Source organism: Suncus etruscus, chromosome 2 (assembly GCF_024139225.1).
Source record: "Suncus etruscus isolate mSunEtr1 chromosome 2, mSunEtr1.pri.cur, whole genome shotgun sequence".
Classification (NCBI taxonomy): Eukaryota; Metazoa; Chordata; class Mammalia; order Eulipotyphla; family Soricidae; genus Suncus; species Suncus etruscus.
This window is the reverse complement of record NC_064849.1, coordinates 2,121,602-2,139,453: the sequence shown is the minus strand read 5'-3', so window position 1 is coordinate 2,139,453 and position 17,852 is coordinate 2,121,602. Positions and strand designations below refer to the sequence as shown.

The 17,852-nt window shown below is 51.8% G+C and overlaps 2 protein-coding genes across 2 annotated transcripts in view; both read left to right on the top strand.

Moving 5' to 3' along the window:
• The window catches only part of VPS33A (VPS33A core subunit of CORVET and HOPS complexes), a 19,291-nt gene extending 4,091 nt beyond the window's left edge, over positions 1-15,200 (top strand). The window contains exons 4-13 of the mRNA XM_049767780.1: positions 1,185-1,371; positions 4,640-4,756; positions 5,060-5,234; positions 6,452-6,645; positions 9,335-9,461; positions 9,967-10,034; positions 10,605-10,742; positions 11,417-11,554; positions 14,305-14,473; positions 14,619-15,200. Coding sequence (XP_049623737.1) covers positions 1,185-1,371; positions 4,640-4,756; positions 5,060-5,234; positions 6,452-6,645; positions 9,335-9,461; positions 9,967-10,034; positions 10,605-10,742; positions 11,417-11,554; positions 14,305-14,473; positions 14,619-14,809 — 1,504 coding nt within the window. The 3' untranslated portion in view covers positions 14,810-15,200. The remainder of the gene's footprint in view (positions 1-1,184; positions 1,372-4,639; positions 4,757-5,059; positions 5,235-6,451; positions 6,646-9,334; positions 9,462-9,966; positions 10,035-10,604; positions 10,743-11,416; positions 11,555-14,304; positions 14,474-14,618) is intronic.
• The window catches only part of CLIP1 (CAP-Gly domain containing linker protein 1), a 315,265-nt gene that overhangs the window by 119,245 nt on the left and 178,168 nt on the right, over positions 1-17,852 (top strand). The gene's annotated exons all lie outside the window — the stretch shown is intronic.

The window sequence follows — 17,852 nt, the reverse complement described above, 5'->3', positions numbered from 1 at the left end:
TCCTTGTAGCTCCTCAAAGCTTAAAAGCCTGTGGCTCTTGTGGAAAGATTTCTGTTAAGAGAGGGGAGCAGTGCAGAGGAGCTTTCATTTTAATATCGATTAAGCCAATTCATTGCCTGGTTATAAATTCATTTCTTCAAGAAGCAATTACCCATCACCCAAACCTGAGGGTTTTCGTTGTCCCATAAAAGGTCACAAAGAAAGTCAGGCATTGTCTAAAAGTCCAGCTGCAGACCAGCAGCTTCCTGGAAAGCAGCCTAATCAAGAGAGCAGGAAAGGGGGCCGGAGAGATAGCATAGAGGTAAGGCGTTTGCCTTTCATGCAGAAGGTCATCGGTTCGAATCCCGGCGTCCCATATGGTCCCCCGTGCCTGCCAGGAGCAATTTCTGAGCATGGAGCCAGGAAAAACCCCTGAGCACTCCCGGGTGTGACCCAAAACCCCCCCCCCCCAAAAAAAAAAAAAAAAGAAAAAAAAAAGAGAGCAGGAAAGGGGCCAGAGCAGTGGCGCAGTGATAGGGCATTTGCTTTGCATTCGACTGACCTAGGATGAACTGTGGTTCAATCCCCCGTTGTCCCATATGGTCCCCCAAGCCAGCCAGGAGAGATTTCTGAGCACATAACCAAGAGTAACATCTGAGTGTCACTGAATGTAGCCAAACTAAAAAACAACAAAACAGGGGCCTGGAAGGTGGCGCTAGAGGTAAGGTGTCTGCCTTGCAAGCGCTAGCGTAGGACAGACCGCGGTGTTAATCCCCCGGTATCCCATATGGTTCCCCCAAGCCAGGAGCGATTTCTGAGCGCATAGCCAGGAGTAACCCTGAGCGTCAAATGGGTGTGGCCCAAAAAAACAAAACAACAAAACAAAAAGAGCAGGAAAGCTAGTGACTTGGGCAGGGTCAGAAGTGTCGGTTTTGGGGCCAGAGAGATTGCACAGTGGTAGGGCATTTGCCTTGCATGCAGCCGATCCAGGAAGGACAGTGGTTCAAATCCTGGCATCCCATAGGGACCCCATGCCTGCCAGGAGCGATTTTTGAGCGCAGAGCTGGGTATGGCCCCAAACCCCCCCCCCCAAAAAAAGTGGGGAATTTAGTTCGCAGGCTTCCCTTTAGCGCCCCCTTAGATGATGAGGACTGAGGCCTAGTTCTTGCCTCTTAAACCACCCACAGCCTCTTCTTCTCTTGCAGTGAAGACAGTAGGGGCCCTACCAGGGATTTCCATATCCTGTTTGTGCCCCGACGAAGCCTGTTGTGTGAACAGCGACTGAAGGATCTGGGGGTTCTGGGGTCCTTTATTCACCGTGAAGAGTACAGCCTGGACCTCATTCCATTCGACGGGGACCTCTTATCCATGGAGTCCGAAGGCACCTTCAAAGTAAGTCCGATTATTGCTTCCCTACTTCTGCTGTGAGAATATCCATTACACCGACTCTGTTCTTGGTCATTGTTTTATGGCTCCTGGGAGCAGGATGATTCCTTCCTTTTGGTGAGAGAAGAATTGAGGAACAGCTAGCTGAATGTGCTCGGGCCTTATTCCTGCCTCTGTGCTCAGAGATCGGTCCTGCTGGTGTTCACAGACCACCTGGTGCTGGGCATTGAACCTGTGTTGGCTTCGTGCAAGGCTAGGGAGTGCCTCATGCGCTGTGCTCTGGGTTGGACCCTCCTCCTCTGGCAAGTGGATGCCAAAGGATCCATTTAGCACATTTGCTAAATGGCTCAATGGTCCTCATTGATTCCTCTTGTTGCCCTTGTCGAAAATCAATCTTCCATCAGTGTTTATTCTGGGATTTCTCTTCTGTTGGTCGATGTTTAGTCCTGAGCCTATGCCACACTGACTGACTGTGGCTTTGTAGGAAGCTTCAAGGCGGTAGGTAGGATTCCTCTAGCTAAAACAGGTAAGTGTGTCCTTGCTGTTTTCCAGTTTGTGATGTGATTTGGGGTTATTCTGTCTTTATGACTCCCTTTCCCCTGGTTGGGTCTTAGTGAGTACTGAACAATCAATACCTTGATTTTTTTTTTTTTTTTTTTGATTTTTGGGCCACACCCGGTAATGCTCAGGGGTTACTCCTGGCTATGTGCTCAGAAGTTGCTCCTGGCTTGGGGGACCATATGGGACACCAGGGGATCGAACCGCGGTCCGTCCAAGGTTAGCGCAGGCAAGGCAGGCACCTTACCTTTAGCGCCACCGCCCGGCCCAATACCTTGATTTTTATTTTCTGGAAATAAAATCACATTTTCCTTGAAATCTCTCTCCTCCCCTCCACATTCATTGACGCTCAGGGGTTACTCCTGGCTATGCACTCAGAAATCATTCCTGGCTTGGGGGGATCTATGGGATGCTGGAGGATCAAACCACAGTGTGTCCTAGGCTAGCGCTTGCAAGGCAGAGATGCCTTACCTCTAGAGCCACCAATCCAGTTCCTGGCAGGCACGGGGGACCATATGGATGCCAGGATTTGAACCACAGTTCTTCCTGGGTCGGCTGCATGTAAGGCAATGCCCTACCACTGTGCTATCTCTCCGTCTCTCCAGCCCCAACACTGTTTTTCTTTTTTCTTTCTTTTCTTTTTTTTTTTTTTTTGGTTTTTGAGCCACACCCGTTTGATGCTCAGGGGTTACTTCTGGCTATGGGCTCAGAAATCGCCCCTGGCTTGGGGGGACCATATGGGACGCGGAAGATTGAACCGAGGTCTGTCCTACGCTAGCACTTGCAAGGCAGACACCTTACCTCTAGCGCCACCTTCCCGGACCCTGTTTTTCTTATTATATTTAGCATATTTTATGTTTTAATGTCAAACTTTCGTTCTCTTTTTGTTTATTGATTGTTTTTTTTGGGCAATATCTGTCAGCATCCAGAGGTTACTCCTGACTCTGTACTCAGAAATTACTCTTGTTCTTTTCTTTTCTTTTTTTTTTTTTTTTTTTTTTTTTTTTTTTTTGGTTTTTGGGCCACACCCAGCGTTGCTCAGGGGTTACTCCTGGCTGTCTGCTCAGAAATAGCTCCTGGCAGGCACAGGGGACCATATGGGACACCAGGATTCGAACCAACCACCTTTGGTCCTGGATCGGCTGCTTGCAAGGCAAACGCCGCTGTGCTATCTCTCCGGGCCCTCTTGTTCTTTTCTTAAATTAATTATTTTATTTTGGGGTTGGAGCTATAGCACAACAGTAGGATGTTTGCCTTGCATGGGGCTGATCCAGGACAGACCTCGGTTCAATCCCGGGCGTCCCATATGGTTATCCAAGCCAGGAGCAATTTCTGAGTGCATAGACAGGAGTAACCCCTGAGTATCACCGAGTTTGGCCCCAAAATAAAACAAACAAAAAATTTATTTATTTTGGTGTTTGGGCCACACTTGGTAGTGCTCTTCGCTCTACACTTTAGGGATCACTCCTGGCAGGCTCTTGGGACCATATGGGATGTTGGGGATAGAACCAGGTTAGCCACATGTTATTTTATTTTAAACTTTATTTATTGATTGATTGATTGATTGACTGATTTGTTTTGGGGCCACACCCAGCAGTGCTCAGGGGTCATTTTTCACTCTGCCTCAGAAATCACCCCTGGCAGTTTGGGGAACCATCTGGTCCCCCCTGGTTGGCCGCATGTGAGGCAAATGCCACTCCATGTGCTATCTCTCCAGCCTGGGTTAGCCACATGTAAGGCAAATGCCCTTCCACTGTGCTATTGCTCCTGTCCCTCCTGTCAGTTCTTTTCTAGCAGGAACACTTCAGAATTCAGAACTGGGTGTAAAATGAGATCAAAGTGATATTCATGATATCCTTCAGTTTCAATACTGAAAACCACAGTGTCTAAAAGGGAAAGGAAAGAAGAAATGAGAAGAAAAATGCCAGTCCTCGACATAGGCTGGGGAGAAGGCAATTGGGAGGACGGGAGGAAAACTGGGGACATTGGTGGCAGGAAATGTGCACTGGTGAAGGATACTGGACATTGTATGACTGAAACTCAGTCAGAAACTATTTATTTTTTCGTTTTTTCGGGTCACACCTGGCAGTGCTCAGGGGTTCCTCCTGGCTCTACGCTCAGAAATTGCTCCTGGCAGGCTTGGGGGACCATATGGGATGCCGGGATCCGAACCACCGTCTTTCTGCATGCAAGGCAAACGCCCTACCTCCATGCTGTCTCTCCAGCCCTAGAAACAATTTTGTAACTTTGGGGGAAAAATAAACAACGACAAAGATCATGAAAACTTTGTAACCACATTGTTTAAATACAGTAATTTAAAACATAAAGAAATCACTGCGGCAGGCTTGGGGACCATATGTACAGGCAAACGCCCTCCCTTCTGTGCTCTCGCTTTGTCCCCTCATCCTCTTCTTTTGAAAGACTTTTTTCTTTTGTTTGCATGACTGAATGGAGCCTGTAGCTCTCTGGTAGAAAAGCTGCTTCTTGGCCGAGGCCTGCTCTGGACACTGGGTTCCCCTCTCGATAGAGAACCCGCCCGCCCTAACTTGGTGTGTGTGGCTTGGAGATGTTTGGGCTGGCAGCGTGTCCTGGGGCAGATCTGCTGTCTCAAGGCTCTGGCAGCTTTGTAGAAAGGGCCAGAGTCCCCAGCAAGGGGGGCACAGGCAGGAAGCATGTCCGCTCAGTGCTTGTGCCCACCCCAGTTTTCCTCCCGCAGGAGTGCTACCTGGACAGTGACCAGACCAGCCTCTACCACGCTGCCAAGGGGCTGATGACGCTGCAGGCCCTGTATGGGACCATCCCCCAGATTTTCGGAAAGGGCGAGTGCGCTCGGGTGAGTGGGTGGCAGGGGTGGCATCTTCTCCACTGGAACTATCTGTCAGCCTGCCCACCCCTCCTTCCTCCCTCCTTCCCCCTCTCTCCCACCTCTCTCCTCTTTCCCTGCCTCCCTCCTACTTTCCTCCCTTTCTTCTTTCCTGCTTTCCTGTGCTCAGTGGTCACTGCAAGCCAAGCACCCTCTCCACTGTCCATATCACAGGTCCATCTTTCTTTCATTCTGACTGTACTGTTTCTAGCTTTGTTCTCAGTCTGCCCATTGCCCTCAGGCTCTGATTCTGATTCTGGGCTTTGCTTCCAGCAAGTGGCCAACATGATGATCAGGATGAAGAGAGAGTTTACAGGAAGCCAGAATTCAATATTCCCCATTTTCGATAATCTCCTGCTGCTGGATCGCAACGTGGATCTGTTAACGCCCCTCGCCACTCAGCTGACGTACGAGGGTCTCATTGACGAGGTTTACGGCATTCAGAATAGTAAGTCAGGCGCTGTGTTTCCTGACCAGGTTCTGGGCATTTTGAACCTCTGAAAAGCATTTTCTTGCCGGGATCACTTTATCTTCCCACATTGTCTCCAGAGGAGATCTTTGTCGTTTATTCTTTTTTTTCTCTTTTTCTTTTGACAAATCTGGCAATGCTCAGGTCTTAAATTTGACTCTGAACTTAGGAATCACTCTTGGTGGTGCTTGGGGACCATATGAGATGTCAGGCAGGGATCGAACCTTAGGTAGACTTGTGCAAAGCAAACAACCACCCTGCTGTAGCATTGCTTTGACACCTGATGCAGGAGCTTTTATTGAGCTTTAATTTCTAGCACACATTCAAGTGCCAGAGGTCCCCAGGCACAGAGGACCAGACAGTGCCTGGACTGTACCCAGAGCACCCACCCATCCAGTACGCCTCAGCATACTTAGACCCATCTGTCTAGACTCCCGGAAGTAGATCTGACAGCTGGTCCCAGCATGTGCGCAGGCTCACAAGTGTTTGTGTGGAAACTGGAACAAATGTTACTTTGAAGAGTACCAGCTGGGCACTAGGGTGCTTGCCTTGTATATGGTTGACCTTGATTTGGTCCCTGGTACCACATCTGGTTCCCTGAGTCTTCACTTGAGTTCTGTTGGGATTGGCCCCTCAAAAAAAAAAAACTAAGGAGAAGAATAGAGCCACCTTCCTACTCACTCACACTTCCTGTGTTAAGTGTTTCCAGACTCCTGTATATGGGCTCCCCCTACCCCACATGCTGTTACATACTCTCCTGTTTCCCAAGCGCTGGGGCAGCCATAGGACCAGCCTGCTGAGTGGGTTTTTGGTTTGTTTTCATTTGACATTTGGACTACACCCACTGATACTCAGGGGTTACACCTGGTAATCACTCCTGGCAGGTTCTGGGGACCATATGAGATGCCGGGGTTCAAACTGGGTCAGCTCTATGCCAGGCAAACGCCCTACCACATGGTAAGTGTTTTGAGCGAAAAGATGGCCCAGTCCCGAGTTTGTTTCGTGCTGGGCTGGCAACAGCGACCAGATGTGCCTGTCGGCTGAGCCCGGAAAGTCCCACTCGGAAAACGCCAGTGCTTGTCCACCCATGCTCGGCTGTACAAGGCTCAGAGGCTAGTGCTCCCACTGCCGCTCTGGTGCTCCCCACCATGCCAGGATGTGTCTGGGGTCTGACTCGTCGTCCTCTCTCATGGCAGGTCATGTGAAGCTGCCCCCTGAAAAGTTCACGCCTAAGAAGCAGGGCGAGGGCGGGAAAGAGCTGCCCACGGAAGCCAAGAAGCTGCCGCTGAACTCAGCCGAGGAGCTGTACGCCGAGATCCGGGACCGCAACTTCAACGCCGTGGGTGCCGTGCTCAGCAAGAAGGCCAAGGTCATCTCAGCTGCCTTCGAGGTGACATGGGACCCCAGCCCCCCAGCATAGTGGGCTGGTTCCCCAGGAAAGTGGGGTGTCAAGGCTCTCCTGGGGGAAGAGGCATCGCTCACCCCTTTGTCCCCAGTACCCGTTTCTCTTCTCCTGAATGACTTCCTGCCTCCCTTCGAGGAGGTGCCTAGACGTGCCAGAACAGCAGATTCTTGACTGCCTCCTGCTCTTGGGGACCCCTGAGTGCAAGTGGCGGTGATGGCAGTGGCTGGGGTCCTGGCAACCAGATGGGTGATAATGAGCGCGAAGTCCCTAGCTCCACTCTGCTTGCCTGGGCTCGTTATCCTGCCCTCTGTCTGCTCACTCGCCCTGTTTATTCTTAGTTCAGCTCATTTCTTACTCTTGGGGAGTCAGGAAGAAGCTTTAATTTTTTAATTTGGGGAAATGTTTTAAAATTTTAAATTAAATTTTTTTCAATTTGACTTTAAAGAAAAAATTTTTGGTGATTTTCCCACTTTCATCTTTTTTTAGAATTAATTATTGTAGCATATGAAAAAGTTTCCATAAGATGATTCTTGGAATTGTATATAAAAGTGTTTCCTTAGGATTGTTCTGTGACTTTTGCCCTTTTGCCCCACCTAACCCTTCCAGGTGGGGCGCTGTGGAGTTGGCAATAAATAGCTTGAGGGACAGGAGTGAGGGGTCCTTCTGTGAAAAGCTGCTGGCTGCAGGAGGATTCGCTGGCTCTCCTTGCCCGATCTTTTAAACCCTATCGTTCTTGTCTGTGTGGATTATTACTTGCTGCGGATAAATATTACCAAGGTCTTCCCCCGAAAGGGGACAAGGGGATGGGAAGTAATTTCTCATTCTGGGGACTGTTCTTGGATTCACAAATACCCAGCCAAGATAACGGCGAAGATATCTTGCAAATTATGTCTACTGTTTGGTTTTTAGACTTTTTGTTTTGTTTTGTTTTGTTTTTTGGGGGGGCACACCTGGCAGCGCTCAGGGGTTACTCCTGGCTCTATGCTCGGAAATCGCTCCTGGCAGGCTCAGGGGACCATATGGGATGCCGGGATTCGAACCACCAACCTTCTACATAAAAGGCAAACGCCTTACCTTCATGCTATCTCTCTGGCCCCTGGTTTTTAGACTTCTGATGTTACTTTTGTCTTTTTGTTGGGGGGTGGTTTGTCCTCACCCAGTGTCGCTCAGGAGTTACTCCTGGTTATGTGCTTAAAAATCACTCCTGGCTTGGGGGAACCATATTAAACAGCGGTCCGTCCTAGGCTAGCACTTGCAAGGCAGACACCTTACCTCTAGCGCCACCACTCCGGCCCCACTTTTGTCTTATTTTGATTATTGTTTTTAAATGGTTTCTTTTTTTTGTTTTTGTTTTTGTTTTTTGTTTTTTGTTTTTTTTTTGTTTTTTGGGCCACACCCGGCGGTGCTCAGGGGTTACTCCTGGCTGTCTGCTCAGAAATAGCTCCTGGCAGGCACGGGGGACCATATGGGACACCGGGATTCGAACCAACCACCTTTGGTCCTGGATCGGCTGTTTGCAAGGCAAACACCGTTGTGCTATCTCTCCGGGCCCTTTAAATGGTTTCTTATCACTGTGATTTACAAAGCCATTGATGATAGAATGTGGGCATTCAGTAATCCATCTCCAGACTCGCTACTGCTTCTGTATTCTTCCCAGAGTGACCCCTAGTTCCTCCTTACTTTCAGCTTCATTCACAGAGTCAGGTTGTTTTTAGGGGTACCACACCTGGCAGAGTTCAGGGCTCATCGCCTGCCCAAATATGCTCTCACTCTGGCCCTTCATGTTAATGATATGAATATGCTCTGATGGGGCCACAGTAGTAGGGCACTTACCTTGCACTTGGCTGACCCAGGATGGACTCGTGTTCAATCCCCGGCATTCCATATGGTCTCCTGAGCACCCCAGGAGTGATTTCTGAGCACAGTGTGGCCCAAAAACCAAGAAAAATAAATAAGGGGCCAGAGAGATAGCATGGAGGTAAGGCATTTGCCTTGTATGCAGAAGGACGGTGGTTCAAATTCCAGCATCCCACATGGTCCCCCAAGCCTGCCAGCAACGATTTCTGAGCGTAGAGCCAGGAGGAACCCCTGAGCGCTGCCGGATATGACCCAAAATCCAAAAAATAAATAAAAATTTAAAGTAATCAAATAAATATGCTCAAAGGAACCCAAAAACCCAAACCTTAAAAATATCTCTCTGGGGCCCGGAGAGATAGCACAGCGGCATTTGCCTTGCAAGCAGCCGATCCAGGACCAAAGGTGGTTGGTTCAAATCCCGGTGTCCCATATGGTCCCCCGTGCCTGCCAGGAGCTATTTCTGAGCAGACAGCCAGGAGTGACCCCTGAGCACCGCCGGGTGTGGCCCAAAAACCAAAAAAAAAAAAAAAAAAAAATCTCTGATACTGAGTGATAACATAGCAGAGAAGGCACTTGACTTATACAAAGCTGACCCAGGTTTGATCCCTACATCCAGTATGGTCCCCTGAGCACTACCATGCGTGGTTGCTGAGTGCAGAGCCATGAGTAACCACTGAGCATTGCCAGGTATGGCCCCAAAACAAAAACAAAACTGTCCCTTCTGAGCCCTGCAGGGGAGGCTCTGGGTGTGGTGCCCAGTTCTGCCATGACAGGGTGACAGTTCAGGCCGCCACATTCTCCCTTTGCTCCCACCCAGGAAAGGCACAACGCCAAGACTGTGGGCGAGATCAAGCAGTTTGTGTCACAACTGCCGCACATGCAGGCGGCCCGGGGCTCCCTCGCCAACCACACATCCATCGCTGAGCTCATCAAGGAAGTGACAAGTGAGTGGCTCAGCCCAGCTGTGTTGGGTTCATCGTTCCCATCCTTCCGGGGGGGACCAGGCTCTGCATCAAAAATGCACTGAAGTGTTCCAAATCCTCAGTCAGAGATGTTCAGTTTGATAGTTTGGTTTTGTGGGGCCGGGCTGTGTCTGGTCCGAGTGCGCCTTAGCCGGACACCCCCAGGGCTTCTGGGTGGAGCCAACACCACGTCACCAGACCTAGCATCTAACCGCTGAAGTTGGTTTCAGTCTGATGCTGAAAGTAAAATGCATGGGCCAGAGCAGCAGCACACTGGGAGGGCATTTGCCTTGCACAGAGCTGACCCAGATTCAATCCCCTGTACCCTAGAGGGTCTCCTGAGCCTGTTGGGGTGATCCCTGAACACGGCCAGGGGTGGTCCCAAAACCAAAAAAAGGAATGGAAGTCAAACGCTCTTGGGGGAGAGTCAGTCAGAATGGAGCATTGATTGTGATCCTGAGTTGCGCCCGTGCCAATTGCGTTTTAGCTTCCGAAGACTTCTTTGACAGACTGACAGTGGAGCAGGAGTTCATGTCCGGAATAGACACCGATAAGGTACGTGGGCCGTGAAACCCTTTTCACAGAATTGCCAGTTAGCACACAGAGAACTCTGGGCAGGGAAGGAACGGGTTTGATTCCCGCTTCTAGCCTAAGCACCTTTTAAGGCAATGGAAATGTGCTGGTCATAGCAGATAACAGGTTTTCTATCAAATGCATATATATATATATATGTACGTATGTGTGTAGGCATGCACGTGTGTGTGTCTATTGCTGTTTTGTAATCCTCAGAAATGGGACCCAGCGCTGAAGCTACAAACCAGTGTCTGGGAGGATAGGTCAGATGTTTCCTTTAGTGTCTCTGTTAGTAAATCCCCTGTCATTCAGGTTAGGGAAATGCCCGTCTTCTCCAGGATGCTCTGGCACTTAGGTTACTTTAGTTCCTTTACCGGTGTTGCTGCCTCATCACTGTCACCCAGGAAGCCAGGCACAGCCATCTGCAGCCCTTGGCTGTTGGGACGTCTGTAGTGCTGTAGTGAGAGCCATTCCCCAGGTTTCTCCTTGGTGTGACCTCGGTTGGGTCCCAGGGGAAGCCGAGGTGTGCCTGAACGGACACGCTGTTTTCAGATCAATAGTTACATTGAGGACTGCATCGCCCAGAAGCATCCCCTCATCAAGGTGCTTAGACTGGTCTGCCTGCAGTCTGTGTGCAACAGCGGCCTCAAGCAGAAGGTTCTGGACTACTACAAACGAGAAATTCTCCAGGTCAGTTTTCTAGGGGCTGATCTTTTCAAAAGGCACTTGTGGCCAGAGCAGTGCAACAGGGCACTTGCACACAGCCGACTGTGTCTGATCCCTGCCACCCCAGAGGGTCCCCCAAGTCCCACCAGGAGTGGTTCCTGAGCACAGAGTGAGCCAGAGGAAACCCTGAGCACTGCCGAATGGGGCCAAAGGCAAATTAAAAGAATACACCCAGAAAACACTTCTCAGAGGAATCAGTTGGCCTCCTTTATTTTATAACCAAATAGTTCTCAATTCTACACTAATTTTTCTGACGCTACTTGTGTTGGGTCTGTACATTCTAGTTGGCTGAAAATGTTGGGGCCAGAGAGCTAGCACAGGGTAAGGCACTTGTTTTGCACACTGCTGGGTGTGACTCAGAAACAACAGTAGCAACAAACTAAAGTGAAAATGTTTAAAGCAAGGAGCTGGATTCATGAGGATAGCCCAGTCCCAGACCCCAGGACAAGCTCCTGTAGAAGCCCCCTACCTGCTTGCAGTCTCCTGCATGGCCCCGGCCCCTAGCTGCCTGCAGTCCTGGCCTGTCCACAGCCCTTTCCAGGCATCAGTAACAGGCTGGGAGAAGAGAGCTGACAGCTTGAGGGAGTCTCTGTTCTGGAAAAGGGGACCTGGGGGCGCCCCCTGTCTTTGTCTTGTAGACGTACGGCTATGAGCACATCCTGACCCTGCACAACCTGGAGAAGGCCGGGCTGCTGCGGCCACAGCTGGGGGGCAGGAACAACTACCCCACCATCCGGAAGACCCTGCGCCTCTGGATGGACGACGTGAATGAACAGGTGGGCTGAGCCTGCTTTCCACCACACACACACACACACCTCCTGTGGTGTCCCACAGATGTTCCCTGCCTGCTTAGACCTGAGGGCTGGTGCTCTTTGTGGGCTTTTTTTTGGGGGGGGGGGGTCTTTGAACTGAAGTCCACTGGGTGGCAGTGGGGCTGTTTGGACTTAAGTGAGAGATGGGGGAACTCCGTTCCTTCCTTCCCTTCCTTCCCTCCTTCCCTCCCTCCCTCCCTTCCTTCCTTCCTTCCTTCCTTCCTTCCTTCCTTCCTTCCTTCCTTCCTTCCTTCCTTCCTCCTTCCTTCCTTCCTTCTTCCTTCCTTCCTTCCTTCCTTCCTCCTTCCTTCCTTCCTTCCTTCTTCCTTCCTTCCTTCCTTCCTTCCTTCCTTCCTTCCTTCCTTCCTTTCTTCCTTCCTCTCTCCCTCCCTTCCTTCCCTCCCTTCCCTCCTTCCCTTCCTTCCTTCCCTCCCTCCCTTCCTTCCCTCCCTCCCTTCCTTCTTCCTTCCCTTCCTTCTTCCTTCCCTCCCTCCCTCCCTTCCCTCCCTCCTTTCCCTCCCTCCCTTCCTTTCCTTCCTCCCTTCCCTCCCTTCCTTCCTTCCCTCCTTCCTTCCTTCCTTCTTCCTTCCCTTCCTTCCCTTCCTTCCCTTCTTCCTTCCCTCCCTCCTTTCCCTCCCTCCCTTCCTTCCTTTCCTTCCTCCCTTCCCTTCCTTCCCTCCTTCCTTCCTTCCTTCTTCCCTCCCTCCCTCCCTCCCTTCCCTTCCTTCCTTCCCTTCCTTCCCTCCTTCCCTCCCTTCCTTCTTCCCTCCCTTTTCCCTCCCTCCCTTCCCTCCCTCCCTCCTTTCCTCCCTTCCCTCCCTTTTCCCTCCCTCCCTTCCCTCCCTCCCTCCTTTGCTCCCTTCCCTCCCTCCCTTCCCTCCCTTCCTTCCTTCTTCCCTTCCTTCCCTCCCTTCCTTCCTTCCCTCCTTCCTTCTTCCCTCCCTCCCTCCCTTCCTTCCCTCCCTTCCTTCTTCCTTCCTTCCTTCCCTCCCTCCCTTCCTTCCCTCCCTCCCTCCTTTCTTCCCTTCCCTCCCTCCCTTCCCTCCCTTCCTTCCTTCTTCCCTCCCTTCCCTCCCTTCCTTCCTTCCCTTCCTTCCCTCCTTCCCTCCTTCCTTCCTTCTTCCCTCCCTCCCTCCCTTCCTTCCCTCCCTCCCTGTTGAATAATTGTTGTAATATTGTTTTTGCCTGTCATCCCACCTGGATTTTCCAGGTGGGGGTGATTAAGGAATGAAATAAAAAGCTTGTTGGGGAGGCATAGGGGGCTCTTTTGCCAGAACTGACTGCTGGTTCGGTTTGCTTTTTGGAGCTGGCTGCAACTGACAAAAGACTTTCCTTGCTGAACCTTTGGCCCCCTAATCTTTTGCATTCGTTGATTATTCACGTCGGATATTATTATCAAAGTCTCCCCCAAAAGGGGGGACAGAAGAATGGGATTCAATTTATCTTTTTGGGAATCATTCTTTGACTTGGAGACCATCAACAAGGGGTTTGACTTCCCCCCACACCTCCCTTCCTTCTTCCTTCCTTCCTTCCTTCCTTCCCTCCCTCCTTTCCTTCCTTCCTTCCTTCCTTCCTTCCTTCCTTCCTTCCTTCCTTCCTTCCTTCCTTCCTTCTTCCCTCCCTCCCTCCCTTCCTTCCCTCCCTCCCTTCCTTCTTCCTTCCTTTCCTTCTTCCTTCCCTCCCTCCCTCCCTTCCTTCCTTCCTTTTCATTTTTTTGGGCCATACCCGGTGACGCTCAGGGGTTACTCCTCACTATGCACTCACAAATTGCTCCTGGCAGACACGGGGGACCCTATGGGATGTCAGGGATCGAACCGAGGTCCATCCTGGGTTAGTGTGTGCAAGGCAAATGCACACTGCTTGCGCCACTGCTCCAGCCCCCATATGGGGGGGGTTTCTGATGGGTTCATGGGAGTTGGGGGCCTTCACACTGGGGTTCACGGGCACTGGGGCCATCATTGAGGGTAGCACTTCAGAGGTCTGACTTGGGCGCACTCTAGGGTTCAAGCTCATTGGGAACCACGCCTGACGCAGCACTGCTGGGAGATCTCTGTCTCCAGCCCCCCTGCCCCCCAGTCCCTCGTGGTCAAGCTCCCATCTGAGAAGCTTCTTGCCTAATCCAGTAATGCTTTTTATTTGGGGGGTGCAGAGGGAGACTCTTACTCCTGAGCATACAATTGAGTGATCAGACCCAGGGGTGCTGGGCTCCAAGTTCACGGCTGTCCCCCACCCCCACACTGTGTCCTTGGCCCAGTGTTACTTCTACGAAGCTCTGGGAGGCTGCATGGAGAGGCCTCAGGGCTGGTAGTTAGCAGCAGGCTCTAGCCTTTCACACAGCCAGCCTGAGTTCAGTCCCAACACCCTTGTGGTCCCTTGAGCATTGTCTGGTGTGGCCAGACGAGAGAGAAGAGACACGGCTAAAGAGGGGCAGGGCCTCTTTAGGGCCTGGGGTCAGCTGGCTGCAGTATTGGCGGACTTGGTGTTTGCCCAAAGTCAGATCAGGCACACAGGCCATGGCACAGTGGGGAGGACATTTGCCTTGCTCACATCCCCCCGGGTTCAATTCCCAGTACCTCATCTGTCCCCCCGCACCTAGCAGGAGTAAGCCCTGAGCAGTGCTGGCTGGGTATAGCACCCTCACCCCCCCAAAAATGCAGTTTAATGATTCTGCTTTAGCAGGGAGCTGGCCCTGAGTATGTCCTCTGATCCCCCAGAACCCCACAGACATCTCCTACGTGTACAGCGGCTACGCCCCACTCACCGTGCGCCTGGCCCAGCTGCTCTCCCGGCCCGGCTGGCGGAGCATTGAGGAAGTTCTCCGCATCCTCCCTGGTCCCCACTTTGAGGAGCGTCAATTGCTGCCCACGGGACTGCAAAAGAAACGTAAGTCCACTGCCTGTGCATCCATCCCGGTGGGTGGGGGCTCACCTGGCAGTGCTCGGGGAGTGGGGTTCTGTAGTGCCAGATCCATCCAGCCTGTCCTCCTGCCAACAGAGTGGGAGGTGACGCTGAGGTACTTTCGCCCTAGGCCAGCCCGGAGAAAACCGCGTGACGCTGGTGTTCTTCCTCGGTGGGGTCACCTTCGCCGAGATCGCGGCCCTGCGCTTCCTCTCACAGCTGGAGGACGGTGGCACCGAGTATGTCATCGCCACCACCAAGCTCATGAACGGGGCCACCTGGATCCAGTCCCTGATGGAAAGCCCTAGAGTGTCCGAGTAGCCACGTCAACTGCTCTGCGATAGAAAGGGAGCTGTGCCACCACCACCCCGCCCTCCAGCATATGCGGAACTTTGTTCCTCCTCTCACTTCTGCCTCTACATTTCTTCAAGAGAATCGGCCGAGGAGAGGTGCAACTGTGAATGCTCCACGCTAGGGTTTTCTCTGGCGCAATCTGGAAACAGATCATAGGTGGTGAGGTGGAAGAGGAATTCGGGGCACCAAAGCTGTCACTTTAACATAGCAGAGCAGGCACTGACAGTGGAAATGAAGACAGATGGGGAGGCGCAGCCCCTGGCAAACTGGTTACTGAAGACGCAGCCTCCGTGGTCGGTAGTACGTGTTGGGGGCCTGAGCTTATCACTGCGGAGTTGAGGTTCCATGCAGGACCCTCCCCGCCCCTCCTGGTCTTAGCTGAAGCCCTGCCCAGAGACTGCTTTTCCCTGCAGTGTGGGTCACTAGCATCTCTGTCCCAGCATCTCTGATCATTAGTGATCTTCAAAGGCCTTTGCTGTGTGTGCTCTGCCTCTCGAGCAATTATACAACTTTGATATTTTAAATAAGGAGGGAGGGGCCAGAGTGATAGTACAATGGAGAGGGCACTTGCCTTGCACTCAGCCCACCTGAGTTTGAGCCCTGACACCCATGTGTCCCCTGGGCCCAGTTAGAAGTCAGTTCTGAGCACAGAGCCAGAAGTAAGCCAAGCATGCTGGACGCTGCTCGAAAGCCAAAAAACAAGCAAAGGGGGGTGGGGGCAGAATTAATATATGAGATTTTCTCTTCACGGACTTCATTTGGTTTTTACCCTCAGTGTTTGGACCTGTCTCAAAAACTAATCCTGTTTCTGAAAATTGGTTCCAAGTACTGTTGTCCCTGAGTGCTACTTTATTCTGAGACCCACCTTGACCCTCAGAGAGAGAGAGGGAGGGATAGAAAGGGAGGAAGGGAGGGAGAGAGGGAGGGAGAGTTTCCTAGGATGCCAGTCAGGCCCTGCCAGGTCTCCTGGATCTGGGTCCTGTGCCCTTGGAACAGACGCACTGATGTCTCAGGCACTCATCCAGGTGCCAGTGGTGCTCCCAGGTGTGCTGAGGTCAGCTCTTAAGGTGCTCTTGGCACCAGACTTTGACCACGCATCACTTTGTGCAAACAGGAAATAGAATTCCCATGGAGAAAGCAGCTACATAGATGCTGTTTTGCTGCTGCTTATAGACGGAATTTTAGTCATCAGAGAAATTAGTATTTGAACTGTATGTAGGATCAAGAGTAAGGGCTAGAAGGAAGCACATTGAAGATAGCTGTCATCTCAGGCCGGAGTGATAGTGCAGCAGGGAGGGTGCTTGCCTTGCACCACACCAACCTTGGTTCGGTCCTCGGCATCCTAAGCCCCTGCAGGAATGATTCCTGAGTACAGAGTCAGGAATGGCCCCTGAGTCAGATGTGTGTGTGTGTGTATGGCCCAAAAACAAAAATAACATCTTAGAGGACCAAAGCAATAGCACAGCGATAGGGCGTTTGCCTGGCTCGTGGCTGACCCAGGACGGACCTGGATTCGATCCCTGGCATCACACATGGTCCCCCAAAGCCAGGGGCTATTTCTGAGTGCATAGCCAAGTGTAACCCCTGAGCGTCACTGAGTGTGGTCCGAAGAACAAAAACAAAACATCTTAGGCCAGAGAGATGAGTTAGAAAAGGCGCTTGCTTTGCATGTGATCCCATGGACCCAGCTTGATACATGTTTCCCCGTGCCCCGCCAGAGTGATGCGTAAGCACAGAGGCAAAAGTATGTCCTAGGTGTAGATCCCCGAAAAGCAAAAGACTTCAAAACAATGACTTTCATTCTTGGGTGGTTAAGAAAGAAGTTGGTGGGGCTGGAGAGATAGCACAACGGCATTTGCCTTGCAAGCAGCCGATCCAGGACCAAAGGTGGTTGGTTCGAATCCCGGTGTCCCATAGGGTCCCCCGTGCCTGCCAGGAGCTGTTTCTGAGCAGACAGCCAGGAGTGACCCCTGAGCACCGCCGGGTGTGGCCCAAAAACCAAAAAAAAAAAAGTTGGTAGGAGTTCTTACCATGCTGGTTCCACCCTCAGTGGAGACACCTCAGGGGTCTCCAAGACTGACATCCCCCTCAAGAAAAGTGCATTCAGGAGATTGCAGATTTAAGAAGAAATACTTTTGAGGGGCCAGTGCAATAGTCCAGCGGGAAGGGCATCTCTCTTGTACAGCCAGCCTGTACATCCCCGGCACCCCATGTGTTTCCCCAAGCACCACCCAGGAGCGATCCCTGAACAGAACAGAACAGAACCTAGAGCGTCATAGCCCAACAGCTGGGGAAAAGGCCTGCTGGGTGGGTGTGCGAGATGGGAGCCTTCCACCCGAGGGTGTGACGGGACCTGGAGATGGAGACACAACTGCCCTAGAATTGGTCCATCACGTTGGATCATACTGTTAAATGGTGCACAATAGAAAAGACGGTTTTGTGAGCCACTAACGTACAATTCTCAGCTTCTCTGGTTTCTCAGTGAGGGCTTGTGAACTTCAGGGCACTTTTCTCGGCGTCACTTATTCTGGTGCTGCAAAATGTCCCTGGCTGGGCCGTGAGTGGCGGTGGCAGAGTTCGGGACGCAACGGCTGAGCAGCGTCTCCCTGAAGGCCGCTGAAAGGAGAGCAGAAGCCACGCAGCTTCGTGTCTTGGAGCTGCTCGTCGGTGAGGGGTGAGGCGCCAGGTCTTGGCCGAGGCTCCTGGCCTGCCCCGGCCAGCGCTCTCCGGGGAAGCCATTAGTGGGCTCCGGCTTCCTGCGTGGCTCGATAATGCTCTGTGCCTGCTTTCCGCAGGCTGCGGCCGGGCTGTGATTCGATAATAAGAGCCTGATCCAATTAAGGGGCCATTTGCTTCTGGAGCAGGCTGATAAAGAGGTTCATGTCCTCATCGCCTGCGTCTAGAGGTCAAGGCCGGTCCTCACCGACGGGATGCCGAATCCTCTGAAACCTTGAAGGTTGCCACGGGGCGAAGGTCCCTTCGCTAGTGGCAAAATCCCTGTGAGTTCTTT